The sequence below is a fragment of the Nerophis lumbriciformis genome, linkage group LG30 (genome assembly GCF_033978685.3).
Source record: "Nerophis lumbriciformis linkage group LG30, RoL_Nlum_v2.1, whole genome shotgun sequence".
NCBI lineage: Eukaryota > Metazoa > Chordata > Actinopteri > Syngnathiformes > Syngnathidae > Nerophis > Nerophis lumbriciformis.
In genome coordinates this window covers 5,089,279-5,111,720 of record NC_084577.2, presented here as the reverse complement: position 1 = coordinate 5,111,720, position 22,442 = coordinate 5,089,279, and the positions used below count along the sequence as shown (strand labels likewise).

The 22,442-nt window shown below is 39.3% G+C and overlaps 1 protein-coding gene and 1 long non-coding RNA gene across 5 annotated transcripts in view; one reads left to right on the top strand and one right to left on the bottom strand.

The window, feature by feature from the left end:
* The window catches only part of kcne4 (potassium voltage-gated channel, Isk-related family, member 4), an 84,275-nt gene extending 73,902 nt beyond the window's left edge, over positions 1 to 10,373 (bottom strand). For 2 of the 4 annotated variants that reach the window (XR_012048615.1, XR_012048613.1), the window contains exon 1: positions 9,513 to 10,373. Coding sequence is in view for 1 of the 4 variants with exons in the window: in XM_072911959.1 (XP_072768060.1) it covers positions 9,529 to 10,089 (561 nt within the window). In the remaining 3 variants the exon portion in view is untranslated. Of the gene's footprint in view, positions 1 to 3,033; positions 6,015 to 9,512 lie in introns of those variants that run through there. The other 2 variants (XR_012048614.1, XM_072911959.1) reach the window with 2 other exon arrangements.
* The window catches only part of LOC133572596 (uncharacterized), a 43,301-nt gene continuing 30,694 nt past the window's right edge, over positions 9,836 to 22,442 (top strand). The window contains exon 1 of the long non-coding RNA XR_009810552.2: positions 9,836 to 9,981. This is a non-coding gene — a long non-coding RNA (uncharacterized lncRNA). The remainder of the gene's footprint in view (positions 9,982 to 22,442) is intronic.

Here is a 22,442-nt window from a genome sequence, read left to right as displayed (position 1 = left end):
AGTCCATGCGCTGCTCCTTCTGAACTAAAGCATCGATAACTTGTTTATAGAAGTCTTCCTTATCTTTCTTCAGTTTTAAAAGTCTCTCTGTCTCGATGGAGATCTTCCTTTAATTATTACCTCCTGCTTCGATTGAAAGTCCAGTTTAGAAAACTGTTTTATTTTAGATATGTAATCCTCCATGTTAAAAGTCCAGGCGAGAGGAAAAAATAAACGATCGCTAACTGTTGCTGCTTGTTGTCACTGATTCTGCAGCCGAGTAGTCGCAAAAATGTTCCCTGGGATCACTAGCGCCCTCTACCACCATGAGGCGGGATTACTGCGAGCCTCAGCCAGTGCGTCTTCGCAGCCGTTTTATTATTGCTCAGCACAAGAAATACGTTACACACATACAGTTGTTGACAAAATACACTGTACATTACATACCTCAGCTAACTAAACTATGGAAATGTATAATATAATTCACATAGCAATACGGTCTCACTGCACAGCAGGCCAGCAGTTAGCCGAGTCATTGTGCAATCCATGGTGAGGCTCAACTGGCTGCTGATCACCGCAAGTCTCTTCTCAGTATTTGAACGGCAAATGTGAAAATTCAGCGATTTTGAATAAAAATAATCTAAAACTGGTGAAGTTAAATGGAAAATAACTTTATCGTATAATCACTGGATACATATAACAATTTAATTAATTTTTTTTCTTTTTACATTTTTTTTCTTTCCATGATGGCACGTGAGGCACCGCCTCACCTGCCTCCCCTGACTGCACGTCACTGTAGTAACCAGACCAATTAAGAAGAAGCTAGTACTAATAACTACAGTAGTTTTATGAAGCGATGTAATGATAATGTACAGTATTGGAGATTAGAATTTTACTATATCTCCTTCCAGCTGCTTCTCTTTCAAACACATCATCACCAGCTTTTCCATATTTGCATGGATAAATGTCCACCTTTTAGATATTCATTTAAACATCTTTGGCTGCTTCAGTATGGTGCAGACAAACAGTGATACACTCGTATCGCTTCGCCATGTCGACCACACACTCTTTTAATATTAAATATAATTATTAAAAATATTAATATTTTAAAGTGATTTCTTTCTTCAGATCAATGAATATTATGCACTTCTTCTTGTCAGCACTGTCTTTCACACTCACTTTCTTCCTTCCCATGCTTGGAAAAACTAAGTTATGGCGCGCTCTAGCTATAAGCTAATGCTAGCGAAGAAGAAAGGTTTTCACGAAGTTCACTGTGGCATTGGCTATGCCAACTAATTGGGAGGATGCTTGTAACACAAATTTTTGTTTGCAACTTAAAGCATAACAATTAGCCAAGAGACAGCTCTTATATAAAAACACCCTTAAAACGAGGTACCAATGCTAACAATCAAACTACTCCTTACTCTGTATGTCAACCATCTTGTTTTTTACCCCCACTTAAAACAGCCAATCAATGGTTGACATAATACATGACGTTATACAAAACCTAAAACCAGTGAAGTTGGCACGTTTGTGTAAATCGTAAATAAAAACAGAATACACTGATTTGCACATCCTTTACAAGCTGTATTCAGTGGAATACACTTCAAAGACAAGATACTTAACGTTCGAACTGGAAAACTTTGTTATTTTTGGCAAATATTAGCTCATTTGGAATTTGATGCCTGCAACATTGTTTCAAAAAAGCTGGCACAAGTGGAAAACAAGACTGAGAAAGTTGAGGAATGCTCATCAAACACTTATTTGGAGCATCCCACAGGTGAACAGGATAATTGGGAACAGGTGGGTGCCATGATTGAGTATAAAAGCAGTTTCCATGAAATGCTCAGTCATTCACAAACAAGGATGGGGGGAGGGTCACCCCTTTGTAAAAAAAAATGCGTGAGCAAATTGTTTAAGAACAACATTTCTCAACCAGATATTGCAAGGAATTTAGGGATTTCACCATCTACGGTCTGTAATATTATCAAAAGGTTAAAAAAAATCTGGAGAAATCACTGCACGTAAGCGGCATGGCTGAAAACCAACATTGAATGCCCGTGACCTTCGATCCCTCAGTTGGTACTGCATCAAAAAGTGACGTCAGTGTGTAAAGGACATCACCACACGGGCTTGGGAACACTTCAGAAAACAACTGTCAGTAACTACAGTTTGTCGTTACATCTGTAAGTGCAAGTTAAAACTCTACTATGCAAAGCCAAAGCCATTTATCAACAACACCCAGAAACGCCGCCGGTTTTGCTGGGCCCGAGCTCATCTAAGATGGACTGATGCAAAGTGGAAAGGTGTTCTGTGGTCTGACGAGTCCACATTTTAAATTGTTTTTGTAAACTGTGAACGTCCTTTGGAACAAAGAGGAAAAGAACAGTCCCGGATTGTTATAGGCGCAAGGTTCAAAATCCAGCATCTGTGATGGTATGGGGGTGTATTAGTGCCCAAGGCATGGGTAACTTACACATCTGTGAAGACACCATTAATGCTGAAAGGTACATACAGGTTTTGGAGCAACATATGTTGCCATCCAAGCAAGGTTATCATGGACGCCCCTGCTTATTTTAACAAGACAATGCCAAGCCACGTGTTACAACAGCGTGGCTTCATATTAAGAGTGCAGGTACTAGACTGGCCTGCCTGTAGTCCAGACCTGTCTCTCATTGAAAATCTGTGGCGCAATATGAAGCCTAAAATACCACAACGGAGACCCTGGACTGTTGAACAACTTAAGCTGTACATCAAGCAAGAATGGGAAATAATTCCACCTGAAAAGCTTCAAAACTTGGTCTCCTCAGTCCACAAATGTTTACTGAGCGTTGTTAAAAGGAAAGGCAATGTAACACAGTGGTAAAAGTTCCACTGCGCCAACTTTTTTGCAAGTTAATGATTATTTGCAAAAAAAAAATTAAGTTTCTCAGTTTGAACATTAAATATCTTGTCTTTACAGTTTATTCAATTGAATATAAGTTGAAAAGGATTTGCAAATCATTGTGTTCTGTTTTTATTTACCAATTACACAACGTGCCAACTTCACTAGTTTTTTTTTTTTTTTTTTACATTAAATCTCATACATAAAGGATAAAACAGCTTTGGAATAACTGTCTATTGTAGTGAGGGTTGATTACCTTACTTTTTTTTTACAATTTCCACTCTCTCCACTTCATGTTGTGCCTTTGTGAATATTTGTGTAGTTTATGTCCAGTGTGTTTCGTCTGGTATGCTCAGTGTCTTATCCAGCATGAAACAAATAATAAAATAACATTTTACAATTCAAGCATTGCCCCATTGGCCCGTATGAAGAATATTGGTGCAAATGTCACAGTGACACTTTAAGGTTCACATTTTACTGCTGATCTTCTCGCTCACTACGGTGAATATGTTCCTCCCATCATTTCATTGTTAACCCAGGAATTTATTAAATGTGGCCTTTTTTATTGGTCGCTACCCATCGTATAACACCGAGCTAGTGGCAGTGGGTTCAGTGTCTTGCTCAAAAGTACCTCGGCAGTAGTTTGGAAGCAAACTAGCATAGTGGTAGTTAAATGAATCACTGATTGTAATTACTGTAATTAGCCATGTTATGCTGCACTCTGATTAGTCTTTAAATAGCCACACGGACCTGACCTCCAACGGCACATAATCAACCAGAAAATGAATTATTGAAATGATATTTATTTTTTGTTGCATGGCAGAATGGCGTTGGTAAGATTACCGGTAGCTTCTAAAAAATAACACAATTTATTACAAGGCCACCCCCAATTGGTGGATCGGTGTACTACAATAAAAAAAAATCCAGTATAAGGGTTTTCTAAAATAAACATGTAATTGTTGTCTCTTTACCTTCTTGAATTAAGCCTTATATGGCTACGCATGCAAAAATGTACAGTGTGCATCTTTATTATCACATTACAAAATGTACATCTCAGATTATTGCATATGAAGAAGCTACAACAGCTGACAGGCTGGTCTTTTCATAATCATTCAAGTGTTTTCCAGGTGTATTTCAACACTGTTGTCTAAAAGAGAGACAAGACAAAGTCCGTTTCAGTTCAGCAACCCTTTCCTCTGAGTCAGAGATGCCCTGCAGGATGAGTCATCATCAGCCCAGAGCAGTGAGGTTTGTCACAGTAGAGGAAAGTGCAGGGATGCTGTATGGCATGTGCTGCAAACTTAGTTTCTTTCATTCTTGTGTTTTGTAATCAAAATAACGGTGTCACCAACTGCGTACACACAGTATATTCCAGGAAAACTACAGTAGACTCTCTCTGTATGTTAGACTATTATGACTAATATAACATTTTGCATTGCTTCTCCGGTTCACTATTCCAGAAATAGACATATTTGAGGTCTACTTAACACACAAATTATACCATTAAATCACTATTCTGCGATAGTCAAAAATGTATAGGAATTTCAGTTTTTATTCACACTTATACTTACACTTGTCCCTTGTGCCAAATCTTATCTGGATCAGCTTCTTTTCAAAATACTATTTTTTGCAAATCACTATTATACCAAGCAATAAACATTATTACATTGTTTTAGCGTTAGTTCCGGATGCATTTGCTCAGTTCCTGATGTGTGAAAGTGGTTGTACTTTATTCATCATATGGCCACAATACAGTATAGTGTGGAAAAAAGTGTATATTACACAATTATTATTTTTCTTTTCTTTTTTTAAAAATCGGATTAAATTAAAAAAAAAATTGAATATTAATTAATGTTGTTTGCAATGTAAACATTATTAAATATTTATGTATAATATATTAACATATTTCTAATATTAGATTTTGATTTTTTAATTAATTGTATTTGCTTTTTCTGACTAATTCATTACATATCTATATTTATTTATCTTTAAAACTCATAAAAAATTTACTACAAATACATCTATATGTTCTTTATAATGTATTCATTTAAATACTTTTTTAAGCATTACATATTAGATTTTTCATTTTGCTTCTCTTGGACTGGTTTTGTATGTGTGCTGACGAGATGGGGTGAATGACCGCCGTAAACACCAATCATTTAATTCGGGCGGGTAAAAACATTCTGTTAAATACATTTTGTAATTGTGAAAAATATAGACAATTGTCAAAAATTGGTTGTGTTAAACCACTAATGGTAACATTAGCTAGCCGGTGCTGTTCTTGTTAAATATTTTTGCTATGAAAAATGTTACAATGGGCAAGTTGCAAACAAACGTGTGAAATTAACCTGACTCTCGCCAGATCCTTGTAGTTCGCTGAGCTCCACACAAGGATCTGGGACTTCTCAATAGGAGATATATTTCAGAAGGCGGGGCCTTGTAAAAAAGTCATTGTATGTGATTGGATAAACCACTCTGTTATCTTGAATGACGTGCTACTTCAACCACTCACATCGAAATCAACCCGTGACGCTGATGAGAGCGACGCTGGGAAATCCAAAACAGAACAGCCGACATATTAGATAATGACATAGCGAAAGGTTCTGTGTTCATCTTTTAAAGAATTAATATTCGATAAAACAGTTGCAATAGCAGAATCCATGTCAGCACACGACTCCTCGCTGTGTGCCGCTATTGTTGTTTGAATCAAACAGTCGCTTCTGCGCTACGTCACATCTATGTCCTGGGCATGACGTTAAAGTGCATCCGGCAGTGGAGGCTCCTCTATGGGGTCTTGGGGCACTAGGAGGTTAACCCCTTTACTACTGTTACCCCAGGTGGCCCTTGGCAAAAGCCTAGTACCTGACTGCCCCCGAGCCAGGGATACGGTGAAGACCTCAACGGCGGAGCAGGCAGAAGACGGTAGATGTAAGAACTACCACAACAACTGCGATGGCGGAAGAAGGCACCCCCACATCTATGTGGGCCCAGTTATGGGGAAATAACAACCCAAGACCTCAACGGTGGAACAGGCGGAGGATGATTGCTAACCCTATGGAGCGTCACAGCGGCTGGGATGGCGGATGAAGGCTGCAGCAGAAAAGGGTCCCCAGTCGTCTTGGACTCCATGCCACTGGACCCTGAGCCGGATCTGTCAAGGATAGTGTGGTGATTGTCTGTGCACCAGTCTCCCCACGTTAAATAAAGTCGCGCACACGCATCCTCCATAAAGGGATACCCCCCTACCAGGAAGATCGTCAAACTCGCTTCGAGTGACCGCCGATGATGACGATGATGATGTCACATCTATGAAATCCCGCCCGGCGATCCTGATTGGTTCATTATTTTTTGCTATGTTGAAGGAGTTTGCATTGCCCTCGAGCCCAGATCCTTGTGTGGAGCTCAACGAACTACAAGGATCTGGCGAGAGTCAGATTAGTGTGAAATACCTAAATATTTGACTCTAAGGTGCAAAAAAAAAAAGGCCGGAATAACTTGCACGCTAATGTTAGCAAGCTAGGAATTGAATAATATTCATGCTTGACAACCTTGAGACCTCCGAATTCGGGAGATGGGGGGGGGTGTTGAGGTGGGGGGGGGGGGGGGGGGGTATAACGACTGTTATATATTTTCAAGTATTTCTTATATATATATAATCCGTTCATGAATGAGTATATCCGTTCGCCCACCGTGTTCAATGGCGAAGTCTGATCTACAAAATTTGCAGGCAGCATACCCCTTCCCCTTCGAGCTGTCCTGGATGAACTGCAATTATTTTTTCCAATCATTTTGGAACTTACAAGCGTACTTCTTTTTCTTACTCGTCGTCGCCATGTCTCTTCTTCGTTCTTCTGCTTCGTCTCTGTTACGTTTTTGGACGTTACTACTTGCCGTAGTTTTGAAGCAATGCATGATAGGAATCCGGATGTTGTGTGTCAGTGTATTAACGTGCCGGCTGGAATAAACACACGCTGAGAAATAGCTCCGTGCCTGCCTACTTTATGGGTTATAGATAAACCTGTGGATAACGGAGACATACTGTATATAGTGTTGGGACTAACGCGTTACTTTGTACTTTGTAACGCCGTTAGTTTCGGCGGTAACTAGTAATCTAACGCATTGTTTTTTATATTCAGTAACTCAGTTACCGTTACTACATGATGCGTTACTGCGTTATTTTACGTTATTTTTTATGTAGTATCGGCTAGAAACAGAAGATCTGAGTGTGTTTTTTTTGGAGCGCTGCAGTGTCCTCCTTCTGATTCTTCCTCTGTCACAAGCCGGAGAAGAGAGACGCGCTCTGTGTGTGTCTGGGTCTGGGTGTGGGGAGGGAGGGAAGGTTTGGGGAGGGGAAGGGAGGAGGGGGGTGCGCAATACAACGTAAAACGTTGGTTAACCAAAAAGTAACCACAGAACACTATGTTCTGTGGTTACTTTTTGGTTGGCCAAGTTGACGTGACGACAGGCTGTCCTCACTCAGGTCCGCACGGACCTGGAGGGGGCGTGCCTTAAGTCCGGCTGGAAATCGGGAGAAATTTGGGAGAATGGTTGTCCCGGGGAGAGGCACTGAAATTCGGGAGGGTTGGCAAGTATGAGATATTCTCACTTCTTTTCTTTTGTCGAGCACAAAGAAAATAACATTTTAGTTAAATGTAAGTTGTGTCTTCGATCAAAGATCCCGTCTACTGCCAAAAATAACCATTCAAATCTGCCGGGTTAGGCTTTGTGTATGTCACGTGTGCCTTCCTTAGGTGAAGCCAGGTTTACAGCTATGTTGTTATTATGCTGTTTGTTACTTATGTATGTTATGTTGCAGCTATTTAAAATAGTTTTGTCAATTTGTTCTGGCCTGAAACAAATTGTCCCTTTGAAACATATCATTGTCTTTGTATGTTGTATGTAGACCACATTGCTTAGCAGACAGAGTTCAGTGATGCAAATGCATGTCAAGTTGATCAACACATTGTATTATTCAACAGTGCAGTAACAGTACTGAAATGAAGGCTAAAAGGGTATTAATGGGAGCTTTAAAAAAAAAAAGTAACTAAATAGTTACTTTTCACAGTAACACATTACTTTTTGGTGTAAGTAACTGAGTTACTTTTGAAATAAAGTAACTAGTAACTGTAACTAGTTACTGGTTTTCAGTAACTAACCCAACACTGCATATATAATACCGTATTTTCCGCACTATAAGGCGCACCTAAAAACCACAAATTTTCTCAAAAGCTGACAGTGCGCCTTATAACCCGGTGCGCTTTATATATGGATAAATATTAAGATTCATTTTCATAAAGTTTAGGTCTCGCAACTACGGTAAACAGCCGCCATCTTTTTTCCCCGTAGAAGAAGCGCGCGGTGCATGCTGGGATATGTGACGTTTCATTTCCATTTGTGTGTTTATGTAAAGACCCCAAAATGGCTCCTATTAAGTGTGTTGTCTGTCTAATTATAAATAATGCAGACGAGGCGTGTTAACTGAGTTCTCAACGTTTACTCACAGCGTGCTCATAACCACATTCTAACTCCCAGCATACAACGCTTCTCAGGGCTACCGCGCATGCTCGTAACTATCGTTGCATGCTGGGTAGTGTAGTTGTTATATTTGCTAGCTCATAACAGCACATTGAGAGACACGCTTACGCGCTTAATTCAATACTCGCCGTCATTCCGGGTGGATTGACAAAAGACCTCCAGCCGCTAGATATTGGTGTCAACAGGGCATTCGAAGCTAGACTGCTAACTGCGTGGGAACAATGGATGACAGAAGGCGAACACACCTTCACTAAGACGAGGAGGCAGCGCCAGACGACGCCAACATCTGCCAGTGGATCGTAAATTTGCCCAACTTTTCACTTCGGACACCGAAGACGAAGGATTTACGAATGAAGAATAACTTCAGAAAGTGAGCGCTATGTTTATTTTGTGTGTTGTGACATTAACGTTCGAGCAACATTATGTTGCTATTGCTCTGCACTATTTTGAATTTTACTATGTTTGTGATTGCACATTTGCGTACATTTTGGGAGTGAACAGAGTTGTTAGAACGCTGGTTTTTAATATATTATTAAAGTTTGACTGACCTATCTGACTGTTTTTTTGACATTCCCTATAGCGCAGCGTAGGCGCGGCTTATAGTCCGGGGCGGCTTATTGGTGGACAAAGTTATGAAATATGCCATTCATTGAAGGTGCGGCTAATAATCCGGTGCGCCTTATAGTGCGGAAAATACGGTAGTCTTTCAGGTGAGAGGATGCTAAAGGCAGTTCAGGCACGCCCCGAATATTGTTGTCGGGAGAATGGTTGCCCCGGGAGATTTTCGGGAGGGGCAGAAAAATCGGGAGGGTTGGCAAGTATGCTAACATTATCAAGGAGCAATTTGACTTTAAATTGGTTGAGAAATGTGGAACTAGTAACACTTTACAATAGAGAATAAGTGTGAAAATACGGAAATGTTGATACCAATAATATTACACTTTTTCACCACTCAAAGAGGGTGTCCGTAGCTTTCGTTTTGTTTGTTTTTTACAAAATGGCCGCCGCATCCTTTGGCTTGTGTACGTGATATCAATAGCGGCCTATTGTAGTTATGTAGCAGTGTTTGTGGTAACCACACGCCCTAATGTATATACTTTACAAAATATCTGACCACGTCCTGCCGTTTTTCATCCCGAGTCCTCCCCGCTGATCTCCGACGGCACCTTCTGGGCCGTCTCCTCCGGTCCCTCCCCGGTGCCGCTGTCCGACTCCTCCTCCTCGATGGCCAGGCGCGTGTCCGCGGACGAGCACAGCGAGCTGACGCTGCTCTGCTCCGTGCACAGCGCGCACGCCAGCGGAGAGGGCAGCCCGCCCTCGTGACGCAGGTGGCCGACGTGGTTCACGCGGAAGGGCGGGGCCAAACGCGGCGGTCTCGTCCCCGTCGCCGTGACGTCATCGTCCGCGGGGCCGGCCAGACTGTGCTTCTTGGGGAGCTCGCCCCACTCGCGCTGCTGCTCCTCGTGCACGAGGCGCGTGAAGATGTTGGTCCTCCGCCGCTCCTTCCGCTTAGAGTGGAAGTAGCCCAGCATGATGCCGCACAGGAAGACCCCGTAGAAGGAGATGACGATTAGAACGTACAGGTACGCCTTCCCGCCGCCGCTCTGCGACACCTGCGCGCTCAGCTGGGTGGAGTTGTTCAGGTGCTCCATCTTGTCAGAGCAGCCTGAAGGGGAAACACAAACACACATTGTTTGTTCACCAAAACAGCACCATCGTCTGGTTCGGCGGGTAGCGCGTATTTCCGACTGCAGACGTTGGTGTCAACCCCAGTATCAACTAAACACGACCAGTATCCCTGACACTAATGCCTAGTGATAGGTTGATAACGCGTCATGAAGCGTTTCGACACATTGCAAAACTGTATTGATTAGGGATGATGTTTGATAAGAAATGATCGAGTTCGAGCCTATTATCGAATCCTCTTATCGAACCGATTCCTTATCGATTCTCTTATCAAATCAAATCAAATCAAATCAACTTTATTTATAAAGCACATTTAAAATTTACCACAGGGGTAGCCAAAGTGCTGTACAATGAGCAGGTTAAAAGATAAAACGAGTACCGAGCAAACACAACACAACACAAACAGAACATGATAAAAAATAAATAATTAAAATAGAATTAATAAAAACATAAAAACAGGATCACAGCAGGTGTATTATGGGGCGCCATTGCAGGATGGATATCACTCTGTTAAAAGCCATGGAATAAAAGTATGTTTTTAAGAGAGATTTAAAAACAGGAAGAGAGGAGGCTTGTCTAACACTCAGGGGTAGGTCGTTCCAGAGCTTGGGAGCAGCAACGGCGAAAGCTCTGTCACCTCTAAGCTTCAGCCTTGTGTCAGGGACCGTCAACAGCAGCTGATCGGCTGATCTTAAGGATCGGGTGGGGCAGTAAGGCTGAAGGAGGTCGGAGAGATAGGTTGGCGCGAGGTTGTTTAGACATTTAAAAACAAATAAAAGGAGTTTAAAATGTATTCGGTAACGCACAGGGAGCCAGTGAAGGGACGCTAAAATAGGGGTGATGTGCTCACGTCTGCGGGTCTGTGTTAGCAGACGAGCAGCAGAGTTCTGCACGAGCTGCAGGCGGGCGAGGGAGGCCTGGCTAATGCCAACATACAGGGCATTACAGTAATCAAGACGAGTCGAGATAAAAGCGTGGATTAATTTCTCAAGATCATGTCTTGATAGAAGCGGTTTCACTTTCGCTATTTGGCGTAATTGATAAAAGCTTTTTTGAACGACGCTGCTGATTTGTTTTTCGAATTTAAAATCTGAGTCAAACTTTACCCCCAGGTTTGTGACAGAGTCGCTGAGATACGGGGTCAGAGTGCCGAGGTCAACGTTGGGGGAGGGAGAGCGACTTGGACCGAACAACATAACTTCTGTTTTGTCTTCATTTAGGCTCAGGAAGTTAGCTGAAAGCCAGACTTTGATGTCATGCAGGCAGTCAATAAGACTTTGAACCGTGTTATTTTGTGCCATGGGAAAATAAATCTGGCAATCATCGGCATAAAAATGAAATGCAATACTGTACTTCCTAAAAATAGAACCAAGGGGGAGAAGGTAAAGCGCAAATAAAATTGGGGCAAGGATTGAGCCCTGGGGGACCCCATGTGGTAAAGGAGCTGTGGACGACATAAAACTGTCTACTTTTACACAAAAACTCCTGACTATCTGGACTCTTATCGAGTCCAGATAGGTTGTTGTATATGGAAAAAAAAACACAATATTTGGTTTAACAAAACTTTTATTATATAAGAAAAAAATAAAATCTAATAAATAAATACATTTTGACTGTTACCTCCCTAAAAAAATAAAATAAAATAAATAAATATTGACTGTTGTTGCCCAAAGTATATTAAGTGGGATTTTTCAGAAAAACAAATATATACAGTAACACAAAAACAACCTGTCTCTGTGATCACTATAGGTGTATAAATAACAAGATAGTGTTAAAGGCCTACTGAAATGCGATTTTCTTATTTAAACGGGGACAGCAGGTCCATTCTATGTGTCATACTTGAACATTTCGCGATATTGCCATATTTTTGCTGAAAGGATTTAGTAGAGAACATCGACGATAAAGTTTGCAACTTTTGGTCGCTGATAAAAAAGGAAGTCGCAGACAATATGCGCGTGACGTCACCGGTTGTGGAGCTCCTCACATCTGCACATTGTTTACAATCATGGCCACCAGCAGCGAGAGCGATTCGGACCGAGAAAGTGACGATTTCCCCATTAATTTGAGCGAGGATGAAAGATTCGTGGATGAGGAAAGTGAGAGTGAAGGACTAGAGGGCAGTGGGAGCGATTCAGATAGGGAAGATGCTGTGCGAGGCGGCTGGGACCTGATATTCAGCTGGGAATGACTAAAACAGTAAATAAACACAAGACATATATATACTCTATTAGCCACAACACAACCAGGCTTATATTTAATATGCCACAAATTAATCCCGCATAACAAACACCTCCTTTGTCCCGTCCATATAACCGCCAATACAATTTAAACACCTGCACAACACACTCAATCCCACAGCCCAAAGTACCGTTCACCTCCCCAAAGTTCATACAGCACATATATTTCCCCAAAGTCCCCAAAGTTACGTACGTGACATGCAGATAGCGGCACGCACGTACGGGCAAGCGATCAAATGTTTGGAAGTCGCAGCTGCATGCGTACTCACGGTACCGCGTCTGCGTATCCAACTCAAAGTCCTCCTGGTAAGAGTCTCTGTTGTCCCAGTTCTCCACAGGCCAATGGTAAAGCTTGACTGTCATCTTTCGGGAATGTAAACAATGAAACACCGGCTGTGTTATCCGGAACAGCAGTCAGGGGGTGCATTCTACGGCGGGGGTGCGTTATGCGGCACAACACCTGCCGCAATACACCGCTTCCCACCTACAGCTTTCTTCTTTGCTGTCTCCATTGTTCATTGAACAAATTGCAAAAGATTCACCAACACAGATGTCCAGAATACTGTGGAATTTTGCGATGAAAACAGACGACTTAATAGCTGGCCACCATGCTATCCCAAAATGTCCTCTACAATCCGTGACGTCACGCGCAGGTGTCATTATACCAAAACGTTTTCAGCAGGATATTTCGGCGCAAAATTTAAAATTGCACTTTAGTAAGCTAACCCGGCCGTATTGGCATGTGTTGCAATGTTAAGATTTCATCATTGATATATAAACTATCAGACTGCGTGGTCAGTAGTAGTGGGTTTCAGTAGGCCTTTAAATAAAATTAGTCCCTTGGGCACAAAACTGAAAATAATACAGCGCTCCAAAAAGTGCACTTCTGCTGCTGTTTGACATAACTGTTTGTTATGATGCTTTGACATTTTTGCACTTTATTTCTTTATTGAAAGAAAATTCTATGAAGAGAAAAGTTGTTTGCAAATGTGGTTACAATGCAAAAAAATGAAAAGTTAAAGCTAAAAAAAGAAATACACTTTAATGAGTTAACATTATTTCTTTATAGGGGGAAAGATGTGATGTTATGAGCTAGGGAATATAACAACTACACTACCCAGCATGCAACGGGAGTGACGAGTATGCGCGGTAGCCCCGGAAAGTGTTGTTGCATGTCGTCACGCCGGCAGCTAAGAATGAGGTTATGAGCACGCTGTGAAAGTAAACGTCAAGAACTCAGCCAAAACGCCTCGTCTGCATTATTTATTATTAGACAGACAACACATATACAGTGTGATTTTGTTTTGTTTACAAGGAAGGAAAAACAAAAGTTAAAAAAGGGAGATCATGTCCTATATGTTGTGTATATATATATGTATGTGCTGCGGTTGCTTTAAGAATGTTGCGACAGCTGCCGTAAAGGAGGTGCGTTGCTAGACTGGTTGCTATGTTTCCGGTTGGTCGTAAAAGTGTTCGTCATGTGTTTGTACCCTGCTCAAATCTCTCAGTAAAGTTATTCATTGGATTATACCTCTTGTTTTGAACTTTATTACACCTTGGAGCGCTTTTTTCCGGTCCATTGTTTTTCCTGATTTCCCTATCTGCGCCTAATGACTGAGCTACGTGACGTCATTTCTTGTGATGTCACAAGGGGCATTTCTGGTCGGGACGGGATTCGTTCCCAGGGATTCGAACAAAAGAACCAACTCTTTTTCTTTACTGTAGTGGTCTCGATAACGGGTACCGGTTCTCAAAAAGGGATTCGAGTCCGAGGACTCGGTTCTTTTCTTATCGAACAACCGGGAAAACCGGTTTCGAGTATCATCCCTAGTATTGATACTGTGTCGATACTGTGTCACTAAATACTGACATCTGCTGGACATTAAAAATCCCTACAGGCAACCTATGGGCCGATCTCAACTAACACTGATTTTATGACCTCGTACAGGGGTCACCAACCTTTTCGAAACCAAGAGCTACTTCTTGGGTACTGATTAATGCGAAGGGCTACCAGTTTGATACACACTTAAATAAATTGCCAGAAATAGCCAATTTGCTCAATTTACCTTTAACTCTATGTTATTATTAATAATTAATGATATTTATCTTTGTGGAAACACTGATCATCTTAATGATTTCTCACAATAAATATACATAGAAACAGATAAATATCAATATGCAACACTTTATTTTTATATTTTCTCTAAGTGCACATTTTTCAAATTGAACATTTTCAAATGATCACTTCTAAGACAGTCTTGTGAAATCACAATATCCCATTTTAACTAGCTAGCCACTAACATTTTTTAACAAATCATGAATTACTTTAAAATTCAAAATTCAACCGAAAAAAAGAAGAGAAAAACTAACTAATTTGAATCTTTTTGAAACAATTAAAAAAATAATTTATGGTACATCATTAGTTATTTTTCCTGATTAAGATTAATTTTAGAATTTTGATGACATGTTTTAAATAGGTTAATATCCAATCTGCACTTTGTTAGAATATATAACAAATTGGACCAAGCTATATTTCTAACAAATACAAATCATTATTTCTTCTAGATTTTCCAGAACAAAAATTTTAAAAGAAATTCAAAAGACTTTGAAATAAGATTTAAATTTGATTCTACAGATTTTCTAGATTTTTTTTAAATTTTAATCATAATAAGTTTGAAGAAATATTTCACAAATATTCTTTGTCGAAAAAACAGAAGCTAAAATTAAGAATTAAATTAAAATGTATTTATTATTCTTTACAATAAAACATTTAATTTACTTGAACATTGATTTAAATTGTCAGGAAAGAAGAGGAAGTAATTTAAAAGGTATATGTGTTTAAAAATCCTAAAATAATTTTTAAGGTTGTATTTTTTCTCTAAAATTGTCTTTCTGAAATTTATAAGAAGCAAAGTAAAAAAAATTAATGAATTTATTTAAACAAGTGAAGACCAAGTCTTTAAAATATTTTCTTGGATTTTCAAATTCTATTTGAGTTTTGTCTCTCTTAGAATTAAAAATGTCGAGCAAAGCGAGACCAGCTTGCTAGTAAATAAATAAAATAAAACAAAATAGAGGCAGCTCACTGGTAAGTGCTGCTATTTGAGCTATTTTTAGAACAGGCCAGCGGGCTACTCATCTGGTCCTTACGGGCGACCTGGTACCTGCGGGCACCGCGTTGGTGACCCCTGACCTAGTATATACAATAATATAAACCAAGTCATTGTATTTCATTTAGGATTATTTCATATCTTCATTAAAATAAAAATGTATTTTTATCTTTTTTAGATACAGTCAATAAATAATGGGAACATGTATCATAACATGGAAATCTAAGAGAACGTGTTGTGAATGAGGATGGGATTTTTTTTTTTTTTTACACATTTTTATTAAAAAAACAGTTTTTCCAACGTATTAAATTTTATACGATTTCTCTTCTTAGTTATTATTTCTCCGGCTGTAGAAAAGACCCGCTCACAGGGCACAGAGGAGGCGTTAGTGCGACACAGTTCGCGTATCGGTCACATGACCGAAACAGCTCATGATCGGTCACGTGACTTTCTAAAAGCGGTACACACACCGACACAGGAATATGCTGTATGAGCTCGACGCATGCGCCGATGCATCGGTGTTGCCGGACCCATCACTACTAATGCCAAGACTTTTTACTTCAGATGTGTCCAAAGTGCGGCCCGTGGCCCGTTTTTGGCACACAGCTACTTTTTATTGGCACTAAATATTTTTTGAAAATTAAGAATAATTTATTACTAAGATATATTAGATAAAACACTAACAACTTGTTGCTTTATCACACACAACACACAAGTTAAGATATTTTGGTAACACTTTGGTATGGGGAACACGTAATCACCAAATAATTAGTTGCTTATTAACATGCAAATTAGTAACACATTGACTCTTAATTAGTCATTATTAAGTACTTATTAATGGATTATTCTGCATGGCCTTATTACATACTTGCCAACCCTCCCGATTTTTAAAAAAGTATTTACTTAAAATATGTTCCCCTAGCGTCCAAATAACTCTAAATTAAGTATTTTTTACTTAAAATATGTTCCCCTAGTGTCCAAATAACTCTAAATTAAGTCTGTGTTACTTAAAATATATTCCCCTAGTGTCCAAATAACTCTAAATTAAGTATTTATTAGGTAGAAAAGCGCTATACAAGTATAACCCATTTACCATTTATGTAAAAGTTAAAAAGATAATTCATTTAATTTAATTTATTGATTCATAAAAAAATAGATAATTCTGTAAAAATGGTTAAAGGTTACAAGGTAAAAAAATGTGAAATACACATTTGTTTGATATACAATATAGTATTTGTGGAGAAGTGTTTTTATCCGATTATTTTCCGGTCCTTGAAGGGGACGTGAGACCTGGTGTGGAAAGAGACGGTACAAGCGTGACGCTCGAATTCAGGTCTTTTATATCTGGTAGATTTTAAGCTATTGTGTCAATCAATCAATCAATGTTTATTTATATAGCCCTAAATCACAAGTGTCTCAAAGGGCTGCACAAGCCACAACGACATCCTCGGTACAAAGCCCACATAAAGGCAAGGAAAAACTCACCCCAGTGGGACGTCGATGTGAATGACTATGAGAAACCTTGGAGAGGACCGCATATGTGGGTAACCCCCCCCCCCCCCCCCCCCCTCTAGGGGAGACCGAAAGCAATGGATGTCGAGTGGGTCTGACATAATATTGTGAGAGTCCAGTCCATAGTGGATCCAACATAATAGTAAGAGTCCAGTCCATAGTGAGGCCAGCAGGACACCATCCCGAGCAGAGACGGGTCAGCAGCGCAGAGATGTTCCCAGCCGATGCACAGGCGAGCGGTCCACCCCGGGTCCCGACTCTGGACAGCCAGCACTTCATCCATGGCCACCGGACCTGTGCCCCCCCCCCCCCCCCCCCCCCCCTCCACAAGGAAAAGGGGAGCAGAGGAGAAAAGAAAAGAAACGGCAGATCAACTGGTCTAACAGGGGGGCTATTTAAAGGCTAGAGTATACAAATGAGTTTTAAGATGGGACTTAAATGCTTCTACTGTGTCATAGTTTAAAAGGTAGAGCCCTGTGACCCAAATGAATAAAAATAGCTTTAGATTGAAACTATTTAGTACGTGAGTACACACTTGAAAGAACCCAAAGCCCGCTCAAATAATTTGTGAGTAAACATGGGCTACAGTAGCATATTAGGCCGAATTATTCATTAAACACAAGGCAGATGTCTTATATAAAAAGTATATTTAAAATTTTGGCCGCTGTAATGTTAAAGGGGAACATTATCACCAGACCTATGTAAGCGTCAATATATACCTTGATGTTGCAGAAAAAAGACCATATATTTTTTTAACCGATTTCCGAACTCTAAATGGGTGAATTTTGGCGAATTAAACGCCTTTCTAATATTCGCTCTCGGAGCGATGACGTCACAACGTGGCGTCACATCGGGAAGCAATCCGCCATTTTCTCAAACACCGAGTCAAATCAGCTCTGTTATTTTCCGTTTTTTCGACTGTTTTCCGTACCTTGGAGACATCATGCCTCGTTGGTGTGTTGTCGGAGGGTGTAACAACACGAACAGGGACGGATTCAAGTTGCACCAGTGGCCCAAAGATGCGAAAGTGGCAAGAAATTGGACGTTTGTTCCGCACACTTTACCGACGAAAGCTATGCTACGACAGAGATGGCAAGAATGTGTGGATATCTTGCGACACTCAAAGCAGATGCATTTCCAACGATAAAGTCAAAGAACTCTGCCGCCAGACCTCCATTGAATCTGCCGCAGTGTGTGAGCAATTCAGGGACAAAGGACCTCGGTAGCACGGCAAGCAATGGCGGCAGTTTGTTCCCGCAGACGAGCGAGCTAAACCCCCTATTGACCCTAGCTTCCCTGGCCTGCTGACATCAACTCCAAAACTGTACAGATCAGCTTTCAGGAAAAGAGCGCAGATGAGGGTATGTCTACAGAATATATTAATTGATGAAAACTGGGCTGTCTGCACTCTCAAAGTGCATGTTGTTGCCAAATGTATTTCATATGCTGTAAACCTAGTTCATAGTTGTTAGTTTCCTTTAATGCCAAACAAACACATACCAATCGTTGGTTAGAAGGCGATCGCCGAATTCGTCCTCGCTTTCTCCCGTGTCGCTGGCTGTTGTGTCGTTTTCGTCGGTTTCGCTTGCATACGGTTCAAACCGATATGGCTCAATAGCTTCAGATTTTTCTTCAATTTCATTTTCGCTACCTGCCTCCACACTACAACCATCCGTTTCAATACATTCGTAATCCGTTGAATCGCTTAAGCCGCTGAAATCCGAGTCTGAATCCGAGCTAATGTCGCTGTAGCTTGCTGTTCTTTCCGCCATGTTTGTTTGTGTTGGCTTCACTATGTGACGTCACAGGAAAATGGACGGGTGTATATAACGATGGTTAAAATCAGGCACTTTGAAGCTTTTTTTAGGGATATTGCGTGATGGGTAAAATTTTGAAAAAAAACTTCGAAAAATATAATAAGCCACTGGGAACTGATTTTTAATGGTTTTAACAATTCTGAAATTGTGATAATGTTCCCCTTTAAACACAGTTTGAACTGTGGCACTGTGTTTGAATATTAAATCAGGGTGATTATTTACCGTACCACTAGAGGAGGCCGGCGTACCACTATACCACAGACATTTTTAGAATCACTGGTTTAGCATATACTGATGTACGTTGCATTGTTTTTAGCATATTTAATGTACAAAATGTATCAAAGTGGCCCTCGACTTACTTCCATTTTCAGTACGTGGCAATTGGTGGAAAAAAGTTTGGAAAGTTCTAGATCAGTAATTCTCAAACTGTGGTACGCGGCCCTCATTTAGTGGTACACCAAAATCACTTGATTAAAGTACCATGTTTTATTTTCCTATATTCAACACGGTGTTACTGTTCAAACTGTGTGTGATGTTACAGTGGCAAAAATAAAATTAAATATAATTAATTAATAATTAAATTAAATATACTTGTTAAATAAAATATCTGCTTTGTTTTAATAAATACTTTGGCCTACTACGCTACTGTATTTTACTGTTGGTCATTATGGTGGTACTTGGTGAGCCAAAGGTTATCTGAGGTGGTACTTGGTTAAAAAGGTTTGAGAACCACTGTTCTAGACTATTAAATAATTTGGTGATTTTAAGAAATAATTGTTTGTCGTGGTTTTAATATCTGTGCTAAGTTAGTGTACATTACATAAATGTATAAATATGACAATGTAAAAATATGAACACAGAAAACACACTTATTCATGAAAATAAACCCGACTGACACATCGAGATGATCACACCAGTATCGTCTGGATACTGTAGTGATATCACCTTTGGTATCGACATTTGGATCATTCTGGCCGACCCCCGAGAACACAGGTGTCAAACTCGTGTCCCGGGCGCCAGATATGACTCGCCACTTTATTTTTTGTGGCCCTGGATTTGATATGCGTCTTTTTTTACTAAATGTATTCAACTTACATTTTGACAGACAAAAATAAATGATACTTTATCTAATATCTAATATTACATTCCAAAACTTAAAAAAAAAAAAAAAGTAATTAAATAAGTACTTCAATATCGGCTTGACTCATGACTCGTGCAAGTTATTATTATTTTGACTGTAAAAAAAAAAAGTTTGCTAAGTCCCAAACATTTTACTGTAATTAAAAACAAAACTGGTATCGTTTTTCCATTTACAGTAATACACCATAAAAACAACCGTAGATTTTACAGTAAAAACAGTGGTTATGTTTTTCCATTCTTATGCTGTAAAAAACACAAACGTTTTTTTACTGGAATCTTTTTTCTTTTTTTTTTTACTGTGAACCTAAAAAATATATATAATTAATAAGTAATTGTGTATATATTTATATATTATTAATTGCCCTATGAAGGCAGTCATAATTCAATGAAAACAAGAATAAAGAATAGTGCCCACAGTTCGTTATTTTTAATTATACTGTCCAAAAAAAATTTAACAAAGAAAAAAGAAAGCCATTTTACAAAATGTAAAGACACTACAGTACTGAATATACAATTATCAAAATAGCCATCCTCAATTCTCTTTATTTTTAAAGTGTAGCTAAATCGGGGGCCAAAGCATAATTTTATTTGGAGGCCCCAACTCCGTTTTAAAATTGTTTTTAATTTATGTGAAACCATTTTCATACTTCTTAAATCAACCTTGAATTTCATTTGATGCATGTTTTCTACTAAAAGCAATTAATGGGCAGTTTTAAATGTGCAACATTTCCCGAGACAACTCGGACCTGCACTCAAAACTGTACAATGTTCTTACAAGACCAGCACTAACGCAGTGCCCCAAAGTGAAAATCTTCGGGAAAATTTGCCAAAATATTCTTATCAGTGACAGAGCAGGAAGAACATTTTAATATGAATTACAATTTAAAAATGAATTTCCTATGAAGTACCCGGTCATTTATTCATTGACATTTTACATGTACTTCTTCACACAAAGTTGGGCAACATCTTTAGGAAAATTATAATAATAAAAGTGCTAATTTCCAATTTCATACATAAGTAATTTTATTTATACATGTATTATTTCAGTGAGAGCTGAAATAATTTATTGTCATGCATCAAAATGGGCAAAGTCAGCACATTTCCTTCTTATCAGAACATTTAACTTCCTATTTCTGCATAAAGTGCTATATTAGAAAACAAAAAGTTCACTCACCAAACTGAGGAGACAAATCTCATGAGCCTTGATTGACCAGCATGTAAGTTCCTCATGCAGCTCTGCTGGACTTTAACAGAGCAGCACTCAGGATTTCAATATTTATACACAGACACACAACCCCCAACTTTTAGTCACGTGGTCACGACAAAACACATGCCCTGAAGGGACGTGAAAAGCTACACACATTTTCTCCATCCATATACTCTTAACCTACATTGAAAACCCCAATAAGGCAGAAAGATTAATGTTTGATTGCATCACTAACCAAAAACATACATTATAATATACTTATTTCATTGATAGATATATTTCCCATCGTGCACATCAGCAGCCAACTCAGTCATAGCACCAATTCTGCACACTTTATTTCTGAATTATTGCAAAGTAAAAGAGCACTTTTTAAATAAATACACATCCTGCAAGAAGGAAAAAAAAATTCATAATTTAGAAAGAATAGCGAATCTATTAAAGCTTAATTATTCCACTCTGGATCACATTGAGAGAGAAACCTAGAAAACCAGACAAGATTAAAAAATGTTTAGTTTCGATGGCATGTTTATGAAATCAACTGGTCATCAACTGCACTATTCTTTATAATGATATGGATTATAATGTAAATCATAAACACATAAGCATACTGCAGTAGGGCTGCACAATTATTCACTATTTGATCATCAAACAATCAAATGCCAACATGGAAAAAAGCATTAAAAATGGAGCTAAAGGCATCATGTGAGTAGAAAAAGCTGACATGTCGATACTAATAATGAATATAAACACAAATATTGGTCTTTAAATACAGTGCACCCGGAACATTTTCACAGTGCTTCACTTTTTCCACATTTTATGTTCCAGACTTATTCCAAAAAATAGAATACATTCATTTTTGTCCTCAAAATTCTACACGCAATATACCCCATAACAACAATGAGAAAGAAAAAAAAAAAAGTTTTTTTAAATTTGCCAATTTATTAAAACTACAAAAAAAAAATCACATCACAGTATTCACAGCCTTTACTCAATACTTTGGTGATGCTCCTTTGGCAGCAATTACAGCCTAAAGTATTTTTGAATACAATGCTACAAGCTTGGCACACCTATCTTGAGGCAGTTTTGCCTTTCTCTTTGCAGCACCTCTCAAGCTCCAACAGGTTGGATGGGAAATGTTGGTTTTCATCCAGGATGTCTCTATACATTGCTGCATTCATCTTAGTCTGGTCAAGAAGGTGACCAGACTGGTCACTCTTTCAGAGCTGCAGTATTCCTCTGTAGTGAGAAAGAAGAACCTTCCAGAAGGACAACCATCTCTGCAGAGATCCACCAATCAGGCCTGTACGGAAGCCATTTTTTAGTAAAAAATGTTGC